Below are 22,380 nucleotides of genomic sequence, written 5' to 3' on the forward strand. Positions count from 1 at the left end.
TTTGACTGTTTATTCCACATTTATTAATCAGCATCCTAGCATATGGTAAAGTCTTCCTTTTCACCAATTTATCTATCATCAGTAAGGACTCATGAGTTCCTATTTTTTCAGTGGTTCAATATTGTCCTTATTTATTTTGATAGCAAATAGTCCTAGATTTGGCCAGTAGGGGCCTCGTCAAGCTAGCTTCTATGTTCTTTCAACAGGCCTTTATCATTTTTTAAAACACTTCCTTGCTTTCTGTTAATATTACGATGTTCCAAGATGATCATACCTTTTCTTCCCCAGCCCTGGAGACCAGCCATTTCTCCAGAAATCCCCGATTCCTTTTAGTAGGAAATGGTATTAGAAAACATAATATGAGTTCCGGACATACTGATTACTTATCAGGATAAGTCTGAGTCTAGATCTGTGCTGTCCAATTTGGTAGCCATTACCCACATGTAGCTACTTAAATTAAAATTAATAAAAACAAAATAAATTAAAAATTCTGGATGGGCACAGTAGCTCACACCTGTAATCCCAGCACTTTGGGAGGCTAAGGCAGGAGGATCACTTGAGCCCAGGAGTTCAAAACCAGCTTGGGCAACATAGTGAAACTTCTAAAAAAAAAAAAAATGAAAAAAAAAAAAAAAAAAACTCAGTTCCTCAATTACATAAGCCATGTTTCATGTGCTCAATAGCTACATGTGTCTAGGAGCTACGATACTGGACAGTATAGATTTATAGAGCATTTGAATCATTACATAAAGTTCTACGCTTCTCAAGACTTTCCATAAAGAAAAAAAAAGTAAGTTCTATGGGATATGGAATATCACCATTCTAGACCATCGCAGTAGGCAAATCTAGGACACACACACACACACACACACACACACACTTTGAGTTCCCATTCTCTATTGCCTTTTAAATATTTTCCTATGTTCCAATTCATTAATTCTTTAACACATTAAACGATTATTTATTGAGCACATTCTATCAGACAGGTACTCTTCAAGGCCCTGTAGATCTGGAAATAAAAAGATACAGCCCCTATTCTCTGAAAACATACCATACCTTTTTTCTGAAAAGTCAGAAATGATTATAAAATAGTATAATAAATTCCAACTTAGCAAGGTTAAAACAAAATATATATATGTATAGTATATATATATGATAATATATATACCATTCTGGGGACGTCAAGGAAGGCTTCCTGAGAGAAATGACATTTAAATTAAGTTTAGAAAGGTAAATAATTATTGGGTTGACAATATGGGAGACAAGCTGAGGGTAACAGAATTTGCTATTCTCCATTACTTTTTTCATCTTTGTTCCAATTATTCACTTAAAATCCTTTCTCTTCACCATAACCTTCAAAACTCTGCTTATCTTTCAAAACCCATCTTTTCTATATATTTCCTAATACCTCTAACCTTACAAACCCTGAAATATACTCTTTACTGATTTCAGGCCCACAAAAGATTTGGTTTATTCTTGTTGCTATAAATGTTTATAAAAAGAACATGGGCTTGGAATCAGATTTACTACCTCAGCCTCCCCAGTGGATGGGATTACAGGCACCCGCTACCATACTGGGCAAATTTTTGTATTTTTCACGCTGGGCTAATTTTTGTATTTCTAGTAGAGATGGGGTTTCGCCATGTTGGCCAGGCTGGGCTCGAACTTTTGACCTCAAGTGATCCGTCTGCCTTGGCCTCCTAAAGTACTGGGATTACAGGCATGAGCCACCATGCCCAGCAGGAAAAGTCTTTTAATAAAAGCCAATTTGTCAGAATCCACATTTCTATTTATAACTGGACCCTGATAAAAGAGTTTACAATTGGTTCCTAATAAAACAAAGCATCTTTAATACAAACATATTTAAATAGATAATGTAATGATAATCAGAAACTATTAAATAGTAGTATCAATAATTTCTTTCCTTTGATATATTAAGAAATCTAAAATAATTGTGGAGGGGGAAGCATATCCAGCAAGAACTAGAGATAACTTATTTTTCCTTTCATCACAGCTGGTTTAGAAGTACACTAACGGAAGTATCCCCATTATTTTGTTCACACATGAAAAATATGTTTCTCAAAATGAATGTTTCTAATGAAGTATACTTAATTTGTAAAAACTGTAAGCATGAACATCTAAAATTGTATTGCTTATATTCTAGAAGAAGGAAAAGGAACACTCAACAAAATTAGTAAATATTAAACCTAAAAAGGAAAGCAATGTTACTTCTTCCAAAATAACTGAAGCTGTGCAGATTTTCTTCTTCTGAGCAAATATTTATGAGACAAATATGTAGTACATTTGTGTTTACCTTCTTATCTTTGCCAGTACATTTTAAAAATCATCTTGACATTTCATTATCTCTCAAATTAGCTTAGGCATAATAGATTTTTTTTTTAACTGGGGATGTGAGAAGTTTCAGAGTACACTGCTTGCAATGTTTAAAAAATTACTAAAGCCCACTTTAGTATTATTAACATCTACTATATCATTTATAAACTATATTTGTACTTTTTATACATGTAATTATTCAAAATAAGTGTTATTCTAAATAACAATCTACATCTTCTCACACATGAAATATGCTGATGGTAAATCTTTGATCATGTTTTCTTCCCAAAGGCAGCCTTACCTGTGGAGTCCAGTAAAAAGTAGGGCTCAATCTGTAGAGTTTTCGTTTGTGGAAACTCTGAAGTGGCCTTGTTCGGGCTGATGTACTCATGAAAGTCAAGGATGAAGATTTCAGTCTTGTCCTGTCTTTTCTCTTTTTCTTACTGTGCTTCTGGTTAAGTAACCAGCTACTGGAGGAAGACAGCTCATCTAAGTTCTCTGATGCACTGAAATGCCACGAAATAATTAGGGGATGGGAAGGGAATAAAACAAAACAAAACAAACAAACAAAAAAGACAAAGAAAACTAAATGTAAATTGCCTTGATCTATTATGACAGAAGAGTATTAATTTTAACCAATTTTGTGCTAACAATTGGTAAAATATTTTGTATTAATGGGAAATTACATATGCAAGTCATGAAAACCATTTTTACATCTATTTTCTCCTGCAAAACAAATATCCCATAAGTTAGAAAATGCTCACAAGTTTACTAGTGTGACGTAATTGCTCATTGTAAATCAATAATTCATGTCAATTACAGTGTTTTAACTACACAAAATTCTTTTTGTGTATGATGAAAATACATAGATTACAGGTATTTAAAAGGGCTAAAGTCATCACTCCGTTATCAGTTTCTCTTTTTCTTTTTTGAGATGGAGTCTCACTCAGTCCCCCAGGCTGGAGTGCAGTGGTGCGATCTCGGCTCACTGCAACCACCGTCTCCTGGTTTCAAGAGATTCTCCTGTCTCAGCCTCCCAAGTAGCTAGGATTACAGGCACCCGCCATCATGCCTGCTAGTTTCTGTATTTTAGTAGAGATGGGGTTTCACCATGCTGGCCAGGCTGCTCTTGAACTCCTGACCTCAGGTGATCCACCCACCTTGGCCTCCCAAAGTGCTGGGATTACAGCCATGAGTCAGTGTGCCCGGCTATTAGTTGCTCTTATATAAGCACTATATATTAATAACATTTCAGTGAATTTTGAAACAGAGCTGTAACCCTACTATATTTTAGGATTTAAAAAAAAATTTCCAATGCTACAGAAAAAACTATAAAATAATGAAACAGATCACCTAAGCTACACATGAAAAGAGCATAATAATTTTATATTTATTCTTTATATATTTTTGAACATATTTAAATATTTCAAATATTTTATAATATCAGAACATCAAGAGGATAACCCTCATTGCCACATAAATTTAACTTCATTTACATTATTATATTATATATACAATAATTAAGCTTTTCAGGCCCTACAAGGTACCAATTTCAGCCTTAGTTATGTAGATAAAAGCTAGTCAATTTAGTATTCCAATATTAACAAATGAATCTGCTATTATGTGATACTGCTGTTCAATATGTAAGTTCTAAATATGCTATTTGGTAGAATTGGTGTTTACCAGTAAATATAAAATATGGTTTTTCTATAGCAGTATTGTGTTTGAATCATATTTATGGCTACTATAAAATATTATATTAGCTTGTGGATAAAGTAAATAATTCAAGAATGCTTTACATAGTAATGAGAAACCAGAAATAAAGGTGTCTGAATGGCTTATGTTGATAACACTAAACAGAATAATTAAACATGGTATTTGGTGACTATCATACATTCAACAAATACATAATTGATTATGTACTACTGGCCAGACCAGTATAGAAAAAAAGAGTTGATGACAACTATTTTACTTTTAAAATATTAAGTCTCCAGAGAGCGCTAGCAAGAATGCTTTAAGTCTCGGAAAATAAAAGGTTCTAAAAATCTTTCATCATGTTGATGGCTAAGAAAGATTTAGGATATAATGCTTCTCTCAAATTAACAGGCCCAATCTCACAACTAGATTTTATTTTCTGTCATATCTAGGGGGAGCAGAAGGCATACAGGAGACCCAGTATGAAGTTAGGCACTGAACAGGCTAACTGGCTAGCATAGAAGGGAGTCAAGGTCAAGAAGAAGACAGATTTCAGTAGGTAGCTGGCATTAGAGGCAGTTAAGTCAGGAGACGTAGGATCCAGGAAGTTAGGAGTAGATCCAGCACCAAAAGAGGTTCTTTGTCCAGCAAGTCAGAAGCACCTTTAGGCAGAACTTACACTGGCTCTTAAAAGACATTGCTCTGGAAGTGTCTAGGGAAAATTAAAAGCTTATTCCAGAGTCTGAGACCTACTTAACTTTTATTTCTATTTACAACTCTAGCTATTAATGAGATATCAGCTTTCCCCTCCCCACAGAAGGCTTAGCCCAAAGAAGATGAGCCCACATCTTATGAAATGAAAGGACACAACTTCAGAACTGGCTAGAGGCTCATAGGCTGGCTTAAAGATAATTGGAAAGCTTATTATTTGTGTCACTAAATGTTATACAGTCATGTGTCACTTAGCAATGGGGATACCTTCTGAGAAATGCGTCATTAGGTGATTTTGCATTTGTGTGAACACCACTGAGTGTACTTACACACACCTAGTTGGTAGAGCCTACTACACACCTAGACTATATGGTATAGTCTCTTGCTCCATAGGCTACAAACCTGTAAAACATGTTACCATACTGAATGCTGCAGGCAACTGTAACATGATAGACATGGTATGTATTAGTGTATCTAAACACAGAAAAAGTAATGCATTGCTCTACAACATTATCATGGTTACAATGTCACCAGATGAATAGAAATTTTTCAGCTTCATTATAATCTTATGGGACTACTGTTATATATGTGGTCCTTCGTTGACTAGAAACATCATTATGTGGTGCATTACAGTATATAATTTTTAAATTTCTAAGGGCGCTGACATATTATCAGAGAAAAAAAAGTTCAGTTTTATTCTTTTCCTTATGTTCCCAACTGCAGGCAATTTATCTTTAGATTCTAACACTTTCTAATTAATAAGGATTCTTGCAAAGTATCAACATCTACCCTCAAATAAATGAAGGAATGCATGAAAATTTAAAGATGTGAAATACATTTATTTCACTACTAATCAATGTGCAAACTGCATATTCTCATCAAAGCTAATGTAGTACAAAATCATTTCCATAAATGAAGGTTATTGTAAATGTTTATTGTAAACCACTGATAAATTCACTTATTTCACACATTAACAATAATGAGACAGTCCAATCAATGAACCTCACTGAAAGCAAAATATGAGGAAAATCCTGAGAAAATTTTGAGGAAGACAACACAAGCCTGATCCTGTGCCTCTGTAATCTAAAGCTTTTTCCCTAGGAGATGATGATTCAGGTAATTAAGTATTGACTAAAATAGGAACTTAATGATATCTGTAAGACAAGGATATCATTAATAAATCAATATAAGACACCATCATCACGACATTCTTTTTCAAAAAAAATAAGGTTTATTGCTTTTTTAAAATCTTTCTTTATTTTTTACAGACAGAGTTTCCTTCTGTTGCCCAGGCTGAAAGGCAGTAGTACAATTATAGCTCACTTCAGCCTCAAACTCCTGGGCTCAAGGGATCCTCCTTTCTCAGCTTTCTGAGTAGCTAGGACTACAGGTGTGCACCACAACACCTGGCTAAATGACAGTCTTTAAAAAATTTTTTTAAAGTCACAATAAGAAGAAGAGAAGGTCCAGAAGAAAAAGAATATTTCAATAAATGATAAGGCTTAGTGTTCCCACTGAGATTAAACTGTACCTATGAAACCCTAGAAACTGAGGATGCAATAGGCCACCATCAAATATTGTTATAGAATAATTATCAAAACACAATTATTGGCTGGGCACAGTGGCTCACACCTGTAATCCCAGGACTTTGGGAGGCCAAGGTGGGTGGATCACTTGAGGTCAGGAGTTCAAGACTGGCCTGGCCAACATAGTTAAACCCTGTCTCTACTAAAAATAGAAAAATTAGCCGGACCTGGTGGCACATACCTATAATCCTAGCTACTCTGGAGGCTGAGGTAGGAGAATCACTTGAACCTGGGAGGCAGAGGTTGCAGTGAGCTGAGATTGAGCCCCTGGAGCCTGGGCAACAGAGTAAGACTCTGTCTCAAACTATATATATATATATAGTTATCATTGTACTTCTGAAAGAGCAAGCTTACAAGTGGGAGAGAACCAGGCGAAGCAATAAATTACTTTTTTTTTTTCAGATTTCCAACTAGAAGCTGGAGAATAATAAAAATCTTCCAAATGATATAGTTTAGATCCTTTGGGTTGCAGGCATATAACATAACTTGGTCTGAAAAGGAATTAAATAATTGAGGATGGAGAAGGAGTGACAGTGGGTTTCAGGCTTATACCTTTCTATATTTCCCTGGCCTCCTCCCTAATCCAAGCTATCTTGTACCAGGGTTACTCAATAACCTTGTAACTGGTCTCCCTCATCCATCTAGTCCAATAGACACAGTCTCTGCAGTGCTGACAGTCTAGAGAGGAAGACAGAGATGAATCAGATAATCATGCAAATAAATAAAAAATTATCACTATGAAAATGCTAGGAAGGAGAGGTGAACAGTGAGTGCTCACCTTTCAGAGCTCACAGGGAATTTGATCTAGTCTTTGGAGGGAGACCATGCAGGAGTTCAAAGAAAACTTCCCCAAGGAACGGACTTTGGAACTGTCCATCCCCTCTAGTCCCTTCTATACCAATTATTTGGAAAGAACAATCTGATCCTGTCATACCTGCCCTGCCACTCTGCCACACAAACACACACACACACTGCTTAAAATCTTCCAGCATCCTCCCATTGCTCTTGAAAGACTTAAATCCTTAATCTTTTAAAAGGCCCTGATAGGTCTTGCCTCATCTTGCATGATGCTTTCCCTTGTTCTCTGTGTTCTGAGAAAGAAAACAAGCCTTTAATCTGAGAAATGCAAGTCCCTTTAAATTACCAGGCCCAGAGAAGCATTAAAATGTGACATGGCATGCCTATAGTCCCGGCTACTCAGCAGGCTGAGGCAGGAGGATCTCTTGAGCCTAGAAGTCTGAATCCAACCTGGGCAACAAAGCGAGACTCTGTCTCTACAAAAATAAACAAACAAAAATGTGACAGCAGTCGTGTCTTGCTCCCCGCTTGAGCTAAATACTTAACTCTTGAAGTCACTTGCTATGTGGGCTCTAGACTAACTGACACCAAGTAGCCATAACATACCATACACTAGACACCTTAACAAACTATAGTTCAACAACATATAGCCAATCAATAATCAATGTTACTTTTGTAAGCCAATAAGAATTCATGTCAAACAAAAATTTGTATCAACCCCTTTTGTGGGCTTAGACAAAGTCCCTTGTCCCTTTTTGCCTTTAAAAATCTGCTTGTGGCTGGGCACGGTGGCTCATGCCTGTAATCCCAGCACTTTGGGAGGCTGAAGCAGGTGGATCACTTGAGGCCAGGAGTTTGAGACCAGCCTGGCCAACATGGTGAAACCCTGTCTGTACCAAAAATACAAAAATCAGTCAGGCGTGGTGGTGCACGCCTGCAGCCCCAGTTACTCGGGAGCCTGAGGCATGAGAATCACGTGAACCCGGGAGGTGAAGGTTGCAGTGAGCCAAGACTGTGCCACTGCACTCCAGCCTGGGCAACAGAGTAAGACTCTGTCTCAAAAAGAAACAAACAAACAAAAAAAACCCTGCTTGTAACAAAGGCCAAATGGGGCACTTCCCAATGTTTCCCAGGCTGCAGTCCTCAACCTTGACCGAAATAAAGTCTCTTTATTAATTTTGCCTCATTTTCTTTCCTTAGGTTGACATTTCCAACCACACTGCTTCCTTTCTTTATAAATAATTCATACTTCATACTGTACAAGATCTACATGTTATTTTTGCTTCCTAGAATCTTCACACATCCTCTTCACTACATAATTTCCAATAATCATCTAACTCAGTTCCAAAGGCAGTTTCTTGGGGAAGTTTTCTTTGAGCTCCTGCATGGTCTCCCTCCAAAGACTAAGTCAAATTCCCTACGAGCTCTGGAAGGTGACCACTCACTGTTCACCTCTCCTTCCCAGCATTTTCATAGTGATAATTTTATATTTATTTGCATGATTATCTGATGACTCTCTTGTCTTCCTCTTTAGACTGTCAGTAGTGCAGAGATTGTGTCTATTTTGTTTATCCTTGCATCAGAAATTCCTGATATTATGCCTTGCATATAGCAGATACACAATGATTATTTGTTGAGGGAATGAAGAAATACTATACATACATATATGTTATCAGGTTTATCATATAAACCAGGTTTAGTACAGCATATGCATAACACATACTACACCTTAATAGTTTGGTGAATGAGTAAATGTTGAACATTTTAAGACCCAAAAAAGCTCTAAATAGAAGGCTACAAGACAACTTTAAAAAAAGATATATATTTACACTGTCTTGAAGTTTCCTTCTAAATCTGACTCTTTGGTTTACAAAAGTTAGGGTTCTTTGTTTTTCAGACAGAATCTCATTCTGTCTCCTAGGCTGGAGTGCATCTGGTATGAACATAGCTCACTGCGGTGTCAACCTCCTTGGCTCAAGTGATACTCCTGCCTCAGGCCTCCAAGTAGCTGGGACTACAGGTGCATGCCACCATGCCTAGCTAATTTTTTACATTCCATACAGACAGAGTCTTGTCAAGTTTCTTGGATGGTTTGGAACTCCTGGGCTCAAGCGATCCTTCTGCCTCGGCCTCCCAAAGTGCATATTCCATGTTTGATGAAATACTTTAATGCTGATAATTTCTAAGGATGCATTTACCATTCAATCAGAAAGATTACAACATGATAGATGACTGCTTTGGAAAATGCTGTTACTTAATGGTATGTGATAAAAGTGTTTTAGACATTTGGAATCAAAGACGTGTACTAAACTACATTCAGCACTCAATGTCAAGTACAGGAAAAGAAAATTCAAGAATCTTCAGCATAGGAGTGTGAAAGATCCATATCCTTAAGATATCCTCAAAAGCCAGGAATTACTCACAGTAAGGTGGTCATAACTAAAGACTTCCCTTGTATACCAGGACAATGATTAACTGAAGACTTACACTTTATGGAAAAACAGACCAATACCAGCACATGCTAAACTAATGGCCTCCATCTTTCCATATTACGACTTCACGTTGTATATGTCCTGCCCTTTGCTTTAAAATACACTATGGAGCCAAGGAAAGTAAGTTCAAGGAATAGCAGCAAATAAGGACTTATTCAACATATAATTTGAAACTATTGTTTTAAGTCAGTGGTTTCTAACATTTCCTCCACATTCACATCTTTCTCAAATTAAACTACTTAAGTAGAAATAAACTCTGAATAAAATAATTAGAATGTGCATTCCTAGGTGCCCCCCTCCACCCATACACATATACACAAATACCCACACCCACTATACTGGGTTGTATAGTGTCTCCTCAAAGTTCATGTCTACCCAGAATCTCAGAATGTAACATTATTTGGAAATACTTTGCAAATGTGATTAGTTAAGATAAGGACACACTGGATGAGGATGAGCTCTAAATCAAATCAGTGATTTCCTTACAAGAAGAGACACACAAAGAAAGAACACCATGTAAAGATACAGGCAGAGTTTGGAGTGATGTGTGTATGTCCTACAAGGAAAGTCAAGGACTGCAGGCAACCACTAGAAGCTAGGAAGAGGCAAAGAAGGATTCCCTAGAACCTTCACAGGGAGCATGGTCTTGACACCTTAATTTTGAACTTCTAGCCTCCAGAACTGTGTCATAAGAAACATCTGTTATTTTAAGCCACAAATTAGTGGCTTAAACTACAGCGGCCCTAGGAAACTAATATATCCATAAACGCATGCACTTAAGAATCAACGTGTTTGCATGACTTGTAATCTCTATTTCAAGTTTCTCCTTTTCCAGTTGGAAGTTCTTTGATGAATTCAACCTACTGTAACTGAGGTAGACAGCAACTTTTTCCATACTTTCCCTGCTACACAAAGTCCTTCCAATATCTGAATTTATCACCTCTTTTATCCTTGATAGTACTGGGAGATACGAATGCATCACATATTCAGATAACCCAATGGCATTTAGGATGGCAGTAATCAAATTTGGGTGGATCACAAGGTTAAGAGATCGAGACTATCCTATCATGGTGAAACCCCGTCTCTACTAAACATACAAAAAAATTAGCCAGGTGAGGTGGCGGGCATCTGTAGTCCCAGCTACTTGGGAGGCTGAGGCAGTAGAATGGCATGAACCCGGGAGACGGATCTTGCAGTGAGCCAAATTGTGCCACTGCACTCCAGCCTGGGCGACAGAACGAGACTCCATCTCAAAAAGAAAAAAAAAGAAAGAAACTAATAAAAAATAAGACTTAAACTTAATAAGAGCATTACTTATCCTCCAATTGCCAAAAGTAAATACCTCTCTCCAATGATCATATAGATCAAGATCAGGCATGCCTGGTATAGAGAAAACAGTGTCTAGACCATTTCCCTTACTCCGGGTAATAAGTAGAGAAACTACACCTCTTACTCAAAAATGCAAGTCTCTTCAACTCTAACAATAAGAAAATGTGTTGCAGTACACACTGTAAAATGACATTCTTTACAAGTAAGATGTGGTATCTAAGAAAATTAAGGCCGGGTGCAGTGGCTCATGCCTGTAATCCCAGCACTTTGGGAGGCCAAGGCAAGCAGATCTCCTGGGGTCAGGAATTCGAGACCAGCCTGGCCAGCATGGTGAAATCCTGTCTCTACTAAAAATACAAAATTTAGCCAGGTGTGATGGCAGGCACCTGTAATCCTAGCTGAAGCAGGGAAATCACTTGAATCCAGGAGACCGAGGATGCAGTGAGCTGAGATCGCACCACTGTACTCCAGTCTGGGCAACAACAGCGAGACTCCATCTCAAAAAGAAAATTTGAGATGCATCTTATTGTAGGGACTAAAGTGGGAAATATGTATTTTAAGTATAAAAAGCTTCAGATATAATATTAACTGAAAAAGGTTAAAATTACTTCTAATAGATCTCAACTATGAAAAGGCTATATTAAAAAGATGGCAAGAAAATACACTCTGAGCAATATAGTGATTTCTTTTTTTTTTTTTTTTTTCCTTTTCTCTTTTTTGAGACACAGTCTTGCTTTGTCGCCAGGCTGGAGTGCAGTGATGATCTAGGATAACTGCAACCTCCGCCTCCCGGGTTCAAGCGATTCTCCTCCCCAAGTAGCTGGGACTACAGGTGTGTGCCACCATGCCCAGATAATTTTTGTATTTTTTAGTAGAGACACGGTTTCACCATGTTGGCCAGGATGGTCTCGATCTCTTCACCTCATGATCCACCCACCTGTCCTCCTCTCCTCCCTCCCCTCCTCTTCCCTTCACTCCTCCTCCCTCCTCCCCTCTTCTCCTCTTCTTCCCTCCTCCCTCCTCTCTCCCAAAGTTCTGAGATTACAGGCATAAGCCACCAGGCCCAGCCTTTTTTTTCTCTTTTATTAGGATGTCTAATACATTTTGAAATGGCTTTTGAAAATAAGAGACTTAGGAGACATAGTAACCAAATGTAATTTATGGACTTTGGATACTGGTTTTAACAAATTAATCGTAAAAAGATAATTTTGAGACAACTGCAGAAATTTGAATATGGATAGAGAATTTCAAAACTAACAAATTATGGTTAACAGTATTAAATCTGATAATAAAGTGGTAAATATGTTAAAAGGCTTATCAATGAAATATAAATAACTATTTACAGTTAAAATAACAATCACTAGAAACTGCTTTACAAATGCCTAGAAAAACAAAGTGTGTCAGGAAAAGGAATAAAAGAATTAGCAAAATTTTGAAAACTGTTAAAGCTGAGAATATGTGGGTTCACTTTACTATGCTTTCTATACGTCTGAAGTTTTCCACAATAAAAGTAGATGGAGAAAAGGCCAATTATTATAGAACTACCTGTCATTCTTATCTCTGGCTCTTAACTTGAAGTGGGACTTTTTAATACACAAAGGCAAAAAGATGAGGAAACCAATATGATAGCCATACTTTTCTACCTGATAATTGAGACATAAAGTTTGTCAAATATTTGTCTGATCTGAGACACTTACAGATAATTACTATTTTATATTTTAAGGAAAACAAAAACCCAAAAACTTGAATAAAAGCTAAAATATTTTTCAAAATCCCATCTTCTCAACAGAAATATAGTTTTCATTTATACCCTTCAAATCTTTTTTCTATAAAATCATATTGTACTACAATTTTAATGTCCTGATTTTTCCACTTAACATTCCAATATAAGCATGTTTCCATACGATTATATATTTTCTACATACATAATTTTGTACAGTTACATGATATTAGATCTAGTGGTTGTACCACAATTTGTTAATATATTCTCTTATATAAGATTAGGTTTTAGGCTTATATTATTAGGAGTATAAAGGAAAAAGTAAACTATGTATATAATATGTATCATAATTAAATATTAATCATTATTATATATAATATTGTCATTCACAGGAATCCAAAATTATACTGAAAACATCAACTTAGAATATACTTCTAACAAACAATGTTATCTCATAATTGAGAAGTGACTATTGAAAATATTGAGGGTAAAAAAATTACTTTTTATGTAATTAGTCTGCCAGCCTAACTGCAGTTTTTCAATTATGATATCCAGTTAAGAAAGGATAGTTGCATTTCACAGAAGATAATTATTATTAGTAGAAATAAATAGCATGGCAATAATTCATTGGAATTTAATTTCATGTCATATTCTGGGACTCATTAAAGCAAAAACAAAACAATGACAAAAATCTAGACACTATTTCAAGTAGGAATTCACTTTCTGAAAGATAATACCCCATGGGATAAACAAGGATTAATTTATAACATTTTATCTTCATTTTAGAGTATGAGATCTGAAAACCAAAAACTATCCCTATGATAATAAAATGTGATGCTTCATTTGTTTAAAGACTCAATCTTCTTAGTTGCACAGTTCCTGGTGAGTCATCTGAGACCATACTGCCAAGATTAATAAAGCTAAAAAAAAAAAAACTCTGATATTTTTCTAGGAGATATTGTTATTAAAAGATAATAGTAATCAATAAATAGCAAGTGTGCAAACATGCCCTGGGAAATAAGTAACCAGGTAAGTTTACTTTAAATGCACTGTGAGGACAGATCATTACAATTAATACTTAAATTATGAAGAATTCATATTTAAGTATGAACACTTAAATACTTAAGATAATTATATCAAACAGAAGTTCTATATGATCCACAAAAATTAGTAAACAAACCGAATGAGGCTAACCTTTAAAAATTAAAAATTTAAATGTCTTCTAATTATATACAAAAATTATGATACAATGTGATATAAAGCTATAATAAGCATGCTTTATTAGAAGAACTGTAACATTTCATTTATGAGGTTACTTATCTGGCAACATCAACTATATATATAGAACGTAGCTGAAATTTTTTAAAGGCCTTTAAATAACAAAAAGAGAACTCAGTAAGTCTATGCATGAAAGTTCACTCCTGTTTCTTTCTTTTCTTTTTTTTTTTGAGACAGGGTCTTGCTCTGTCACTTAGGCTGCAGTGCAGTGGCATGGTCATGGCTCCCTGCAGCCCTGACCTCCTGGGACCAAGCAATCCTCCCACCTCAGCATCCCAAGCAGCTGAGACTCCACGCATCAACACATCTGGCTCACTTTTTTTTTTTTTGTAGGGATGGAGTCTTCCTATGTTGCCCAAGCTGGATTTGAACTCCTGGTGATCCTCCTGCATCAGCCTCTCAAATTATTGGGATTAACAGGCATGAGCCATCATGCCTGGCCATCCTCCTGTTACTTTGAAGAGAGGCCTTCTCTCTTACTTGCAGATTTTTTTAAATGTCTCTTATTACAGAGACATCTATGTCATCTATCACATTGGTTATCTGATTTTCTAGTCCAGAGTCAAATTATGAAGAGAAGCAGAACTACAGGAGACAACAAATAGAATATCAATCTGAGCAACAAATAGAATATCAATCTGATGATAGGGAAGAAAAAATATGTTAAGTACAAAATATTCCTTATGAATGCTGAGTACAGGCAAAAAATCATGAACATTTCATTCATTCAACAAATGTTAATTCATGCCCATGATGTGACTCTCTGATCCAAGTGCTAAGGAAAATAACAGTTAAGTAAGATAGATCAAAAAATTCTTACTTTCCTGAAGCTTACATTCAAGTCCAGAAAGACAAATAAGCAAGTAAAAAATTAACAAAATAATATCACATTTGTTACCTCATTTGATCTTCACAACACAACCCAGAAAACAGGCTGTTCTCATTCTATCTGTGATTCAGATTGCTGTGCAGGATCACAATACTACCAATTGGTCAATTTGGGATTGAACTGTGATCTAATTCCAAAGTAATATTCTTAACAATGAAAATTTTCTTCATAGCACTTGATCAAGGTTTAAAATTATACATTTGTGTAATCATTTAGGTCGTGTCATTTTTTTTCACAACTAGACTTTATATTACAAGGACAGAAATTCCATTTGGTTTTGTTCATTACCATATACCTGGTACCCAATCCAAATGCCTGGCACACAGAAGTCATTCAGTAGGTACTTGTTGATTATTCAGTGAATTGTTTTATAGATATACAGCTATTTCTCTCAGTAGCCCCTGAGAATGTGATCATGGTGATGAACCTGAGTTATCAAAAAACTTAAGTTCAGCTCTTTCCCATCTTGCAAGATGGCAGGTGAAAAAGTTGAGAAGCCGGATACTAAGAAGAAACCTGAAGGCAAGAAGGCTGACACTAGTGGCAAGGTGAAAAGGGGTAACTTCAAGGCTAAAAATCCAAAGGCCGAAATCCTGTCCTTGTCAGAAGAATTGGCAGATATTCCCAATCTGCTATGTATACTAGGAAAAGACATGTATAAAAGGAAATACTCACCCACTAAATCCAAGATCGAAAACAGAAAGGAGAAGGTTCTTGCAGCCATTAGAAAATCAGTTGGTGGTGACAAGAATAGTGGTACCCAGATGGTTAAACTTCACAAATTGCCTTGATACTATCTTAGGGAAGACGTGCCTTGAAAGCTGTTGAGCCACAGCAAATAACTGCAAGCCAGTTAGTATGTGAGAAAACTGCAAGCCAGCTCCCAGGAGCATTCTGATCACCCTCACTGGACGCCACAGAGGCAAGAAGGTGGTTTTCCTGAAGCAGGTGGGCATTGGCTTGTTACTTGTAACTGGATCTCTAGTCCTCAATTGAGTTCCTCTACAAGGAACACACCAGAAATTTGCCAACGCCACCCCCACAAAAATTGCTCTCAGCAATAGAAATCCCCAAACATCTTACTGATGCTTACTTTAAGAAGCAGCAGCTGTGGAAACCCAGACATCAGGAAGGTGGGGTTTTCAACACCAAAAAAGAGACATATGAAATTACAGAGTAGTGTAAGGTTGATCAGGAAGCTGTGGACTTGCAAATGTTACCAAAAATCAAAGCTATTCCTCAGTTCCAGGGCTACCTGCAATCTGTGTTTGCCCTGATAAACGGAATCTACCCTCACAAATGGGTGTCCTAAATTTCTCACGCAGAATCTCATTAAATGACTGATACATTTTGGGGAGAAAATTAAGTTCAGTACCACCCAAAAAAGGCAATGTGTAAGACATTTTAAACAATTTTTCCCAGTTTAATTGAAAAAGGTTTTGGAACTTAAGTGGAATCCACAATCCTCTTACTGCCATGGATACCTCTTTCCATACAGTTTCTAGGGTAGGGTTTAAAGTCATTAAGGCACATTGAGTACAGTAATTTCTCTATATTTACCAATTCTCGATTTAGGCTAACATAAAATTATTACATACAAAAGAGCACAACAGTGATGTTATAAAGATATATACGTCAGGTTGGATTGGAACCTTTATGTTTTTAGTGTAATTGTTTGAAAAAATAGAATTCTTTAAAATAAATATTTAAAATGGAAGAATATTAACACTAGTAACTACTTTAGAAAATATGCTCCATTAAATTTAAAATAAAGAAGTGAGGTGTAAAATTAACACACCTGCCCAAGGTCACAAAATGTCTAAAGCAAACAAAATACATAAAAGCTGTGTATTCTCATAACTACTTTGCCCTCAAGCCACTAAACTATAAAAACATTACAACTGATTAAAAATAAAAAGTTAAAATCTTTTTTGGGGGAGGGGTGCAGGGGAGATTAAAAGTCTCAAGATGGTCTTTTGAGGAGACAGATTTTGTATGAGAATAAAACCCAACAGTGTTTTTATGCTGATTTTTAGAGAGCTTGATTTAGTTACAGAGTCCCATACAAATGAAGTAGACCAAAGGCAAGAAAGAAAACAACTTCCCAAGAGATGATGGAAAAATAGATCGTGCCTCAGTGCCTCCTAGTAACTCTATAATGAATGTCTTTAGTAACAGCTGGCCTACTGTGCCATCTACACAGTTGTGTGCAAAGGGATACCTACAAATGCCCCCAAATCCTTACCCTAATTCAGGTCCACATTGAGGCACTTGTTTTTAAAGAGTAAGAATAGCTGAATCAATGACTAGTATACTATCTAAGATAAGAAATAAATAAGACTATATCTAAGAGTTTAATATACTTTATGTCCTCACATTAAAATATCAACGGCTAACATTATTAGGCTGTTTCTTACATGCCAGGTTTTGTTCTGAGTTTTTATAAATGCTATTTCATTTACTTCTCACACAACCATATACTGTTTCCCAATATCTGGTATGTTTACTGTAAGCCATACATTTGAACTCTTGGTCAGTGATCTGTTGAGTAGCATACTACATTTTAACAGGCCCAGCATTTACCCTTCAAGATAATATTACTGTAGAAATTGGATTAGAGGGGACACTGAGTGATTGACAAATGTGGATTAAGACTTTATAAATTTTTTGGAACAGAGAATATAAGTATTTAGGCACCATAATAATTTTAAGATTATGTAAAACAAAGTATATATTATCACGGTAAATTACCAAATGTCCTGCTTTGTTGTTTTTTGGGATTTTTTGAGATAGGGTCTCACTCTGTCACCAAGGCTGGAGTGCAATGGCATGATCATGGCTCACTACAGCCTCAACTGTCCTGGCTCAACAGATCCTCCCACCTCAGCTTCCTAAATAGCTGGGACTACAGGTGTGCACCACCATGCCCAGCTAATTTTAAAAAATTTTTGTAGAGATGGGGTCTCACTATATTGTCCAGGCTGGTGTCAAACTCCTGGGCTCAAGCCATTCTCCTGCCTCAGCCTCCCAAAGTCTTGGGATTACAGGCATGAGCCACCATGCCCAGCCATGTTATTTTTAAATATACCTATTTACCTGTATCTATAAACATTCTGCAACTTCCTCTTATATTGCTACTATAATATCTAATGTTTGTATTAATTTACACATTTCAGCTCGGTGTGTACCTCAAAATTCATAACTAAATTTAAGAGTGCTTTTCAGGTCACAGAGGTCAATTAAAATAACTGTAGCTATCGGTCCTTTCCTTTAGACATTTTTCATTGCCTTCCAAAAGTATGTAAGATGACTTTTTTCAGGAAAGACAGAACAGACATCTGAGATTAAGACAGATTTGACAGATAAAGGGTAAGGATTATAAACTCAACAACTAGATCAGTCCCCATCACCAAATTTTAAGGTAACATGAAACAAGATTTAGTTCTTTGTTTCCATACCAACAAACTAAATACCACATTCCTGTGGGACTAGTCAAATTTTGTTCATAGGTTTAGGATGAACAATGTCATTTAAGTATTTTTTCAAAACTATGAAGGCAAATGTGACTTCCTATGTGACTATTTTCTATTTATCCTTTTTGAAGTATATAGTTTATATCCTATTTTTCTTAACCTTTTAAAAAATACAAAATATAAGATACATATGCATAAGTACTTAAAGCATTTATCTCATGTTTAGCTTGTAAATATGAAGCAATAACTCCCCTTACTCTTCCACTTTCCCATAACCACCACTCAAAGGTCAAGAAACAGAACACTATTAGCATTCAGGAAATGCCCCTCTTATGTGAAGCTCTTCTATTATACCTAATTTAGGAATAATGAAAGCCAAATCAGTACTTTTTACTGAGATTCTGAATAATTCAAGCACCTCAGTACAATTTGAATCCATTTCCTCCTTCTGACCTCTAGGTTGTTGCTGTTATAGACTCTTTTTAGCCCCACTAGACTTATTTTACTACTGTTCACTTACACATGCCCATATGGTTACTTACCATTCTGTTCTTCAACCCTTCTTCATCTCAAATTTTCCATCCAGATAATATACTACTACCCAAAGTATATCCTTTATGTTTAGTCTACTAATCTACTCTCTCAGCCTTGGTATGTCTCAAAATGTTTGTCCTTCACACTCAGATTTGAAAGATGATTTCTCTGTGTATAGAGTTTCTAGGTAAATGGTTATTTTCTTTCAACATACTAATGGTACCACTCCACTGTACTCTGGCTCCTATTGTTACCATTGAGAAGTCAGCTGTCAGTCTATGTTTCTATGGGAGAAAGATTATGTCTTTCTCCCACTTCTGGTTGCTTCTGGACACTGCATTTATCTTTGTTTTTTCACATTTCCTCTATGTCCAGAGGTAGATTTCTTTTTAGTTGTCCTGATCCAAAATCTGTGTTTGGCTTCCTGAATGTGGTGTCTTTCATCAGTTCAAGTAATTTTTCAGTCACTCTCTCTTCAAATATTTCTTCTATTTCATTCTCTAGTGTTTCTTCCACATCTCCAACTAAGTGTCATATTAGGCCTTCTCACTATATTCTCTACATTTTAAAATGACTCTTCTGTATTTTCCATTGTTTCATATCTTTTGCTACATTTTGGAACTTTTCTTCTGGTACTTCTTCTATGTCACACATTCTCTCTTCAATTGTGTCCAGTCTGCTGCAGAAACCACTTAGTTATGATATTCAGTATTTTTAAGAAATCTTACTTAGCCTTTTTCCAAATATGCTTATGTCACTTGATATAGTTTGTTCCCTGCTGGTATTTTAAGCCTATCTTTTATTTCTATAATCAGGCTACCATTTTAAAGTGATCAGTGTTTGATAATTCTAATATCTGAAAATTTTATGATCTTTTTCTGCTGTCTGTTATGTGCTCCTTATTCTTACTCTTCTTGCTCTGTCTCCTTATATGTTTGATTATATTTGACTGTTTGTTAATCCCTGCCCTTGGCAAATTATTCACGAGAATTTCCCAAGGCTAAAAAAAAGGTGCCTTCCTCCAGAGGAAATCTGCATTTGCCTCTGCCATTCCAGAACCATTTAAAACTAGCGATCTCTTGGATCACTCATTGATGCAAATTTGGACTGAAAAATCCATGTAAAAAGTCTCCACCATGATCAGAACATCTCAAAGATAGGCTTTTTTTTTTTTTTAATCTTCTGCTCTGCTTAGCCCCAAGGCAAATCTCCCTATGGTCCCTAGTGGTGGAGAAAGGGAAACAGTTTTACTTCTAATTTACCTTTACTGTAATGGCATAGCCCCTGAAAGAGAATGGTCCCTACTAAATACAAGGATTTTATTTCATCTTCCTGCCATGGGCAGAGCCAAGGGCTTCGACCTAGGTTATTTATTTATTTATTTTGAGACACTCTGTCACCCAGGCTGAAGGGCAGTGGCACAATCTTGGCTCACTGCAACCTCTGCCTCCTGGATTCAAGAGATTCTCGGCCTCAGCCTCCCAAGTAGCTGGGACTACAGGCATGCATCACCACATCTGGCTAATTTTTGTATTTTTAGTAGAGGCGGGGTTTTGCCACGTTGGCCAGGCTAGTCTTGAACTCCTGGCCTCAAGCCATTTGCCCATTTTGGCCTCCCAAAGTGCTGGGATTACAGGCATCAGCCATCTCAACCAGCCTGATTTATCTTTAATCTATTAAAACTTCAGCTTGATTTTGCTGGATTTAGTTTTAGTTTCTCTCCTCCCTTCCCCCAAAATATATCAAAACTTCGATTTAATTTTTTCTAAATTTAGCCTCAAAAAAAGCAGACTGCTGTGCTTTGCTTACTTTTTGAGCTCTGGCTTTCTCTTAGCTTTTGGCTTGGCAATTAACATTTGCTAATTTCTCATTTTTGAAATAAACAAAATTTAAAAACAGAATTATCACATAATCCAGCAATTTCACTTCTAGAGTACCCAAAACAATTAAAAGCAGGGACTCAAACAGATATTTGTTCATCCATGTTAATAGCAGCCTTGTTCATAATAGCCAAGAGACAGAGGCAATCAAATATCTATCCACAGATCAAATGTTGTCTATATAAAAAGAGAGCACTATTCAGCCTTAAAAAGGGAATTTTGACACACAGGCTACAACGTAGATAAATTCTGATATTATGGTAAGTAAAATAAGTTTGTCACAAAAGGACAAACACTGTGTGATCCACTTATAAGGTACCTAGAGTAGTCAAATTCATATAGAAGGTAAAGTTGGAGTTGCCAGAAGCTGAGAGCAAAGAAGAATGGGAAGTTATTGTTTAGTGGGTACAGAGTTTCAGTTTGAGAAGATAAAAAAAGTTCTGAAGATGGATGGTGGTGATGATTACACAACATTTTGATTGTATTTAATGCCATTAAACTTACATTTAAAAATAGTCAAAATGGTAAGTTTCTGTTACATATGTTTTATAATTTTGAAAAATATTTATGAGTTTTCTTACCTACCCATTTATTATAAATACATAAACACATTAATAGTATTTATATGCTTCTGAGAAGTATTTATACGCTTAACAAGGACGTCTTCAGAAAGTGCTTTGTGGTTTAACTGTCAAGTCTGAAATACCATTAAATAGACTAAGCCCTTACTCATATAAACCTTTGAATCTGAAAGATATTTTCTTCATACAGAACTATGTGAAGGAAAAATAACAAAGGTATTGGAAAATAGCAAGACATAAGAAATAAAATTAGGCCTCATTTGATATTCTACTCCCAGTGTCAAAAGGCTCATAGAGATACATTTCACATTACTTCAATCCAGAGATCTTTGAATCAAAGCTATTTCATATAATGCTATAATATAAAATTGTATCTCCAATTAATTTTAAAAATCTATAGTAATATTCTCAAACATGAATAATATTTAAAAACTCAGATTTGTAGAATTTCACTACTATGTATTTATTTTATAAAAAGTTCAATTAGAGAATACTTTAAAAGTTGAATTCTTAACTAGTTGTATAAGCATCAATTAAGTACTTTTCATTATAAACATATTTATAGTTAAGGGATTAAAAAAAAAACTTCTTATAAACCACTAACACCCTTTCCTAAGGGTGGTTACTCAGGGTCCAAAAATAAAGAAGGGGACAGGAGAGGAGGGGAGAGAAAATGAGAAGGAAGAAGGGAAAAGGAAAAATGTTTTGCTTGTCAAAGCTCCTCAGGCTCCCTTTACCACTCTTAACTAGTCTATAATCACCTTAGAAACAAATGCATCCACACCTATCTTAATTATTTCATGCTACTTTTAAAGAACAGGCATATTATATTCTGTAATAAGATCCCTCCATAACTTTGTGATAAGGTGTTTCTACATTTCTCACCTGTGGCTCCTTCCTTTCCCTTTATTTTAATAAAGATGCTTAAATTTCCCCCATCTTAAAAACAAAAATATTTTCTGTGACTTTGTATGTCCTTTTTATTATGGTCTTTAAAATCAGTGGCCTTGAAGGGTAATCTTGACTCCCTCTCTCCACTTCTTCTCCAATTCTCTTATTAATTCATTCTTACCTCTTTCT

At 35.9% G+C, this 22,380-nt stretch overlaps 1 protein-coding gene across 5 annotated transcripts in view; it reads right to left on the reverse strand.

Moving 5' to 3' along the window:
• The window catches only part of KANSL1L (KAT8 regulatory NSL complex subunit 1 like), a 146,622-nt gene that overhangs the window by 51,683 nt on the left and 72,559 nt on the right, over positions 1 to 22,380 (reverse strand). For all 5 annotated transcript variants that reach the window (XM_010354928.2, XM_010354925.2, XM_030916042.1 and 2 more), the window contains exon 6: positions 2,636 to 2,840. In XM_010354928.2, the coding sequence (XP_010353230.1) occupies positions 2,636 to 2,840 (205 nt within the window). The remainder of the gene's footprint in view (positions 1 to 2,635; positions 2,841 to 22,380) is intronic.

This window comes from Rhinopithecus roxellana, chromosome 14 (assembly GCF_007565055.1).
Source record: "Rhinopithecus roxellana isolate Shanxi Qingling chromosome 14, ASM756505v1, whole genome shotgun sequence".
In the NCBI taxonomy this organism is placed as follows: domain Eukaryota; kingdom Metazoa; phylum Chordata; class Mammalia; order Primates; family Cercopithecidae; genus Rhinopithecus; species Rhinopithecus roxellana.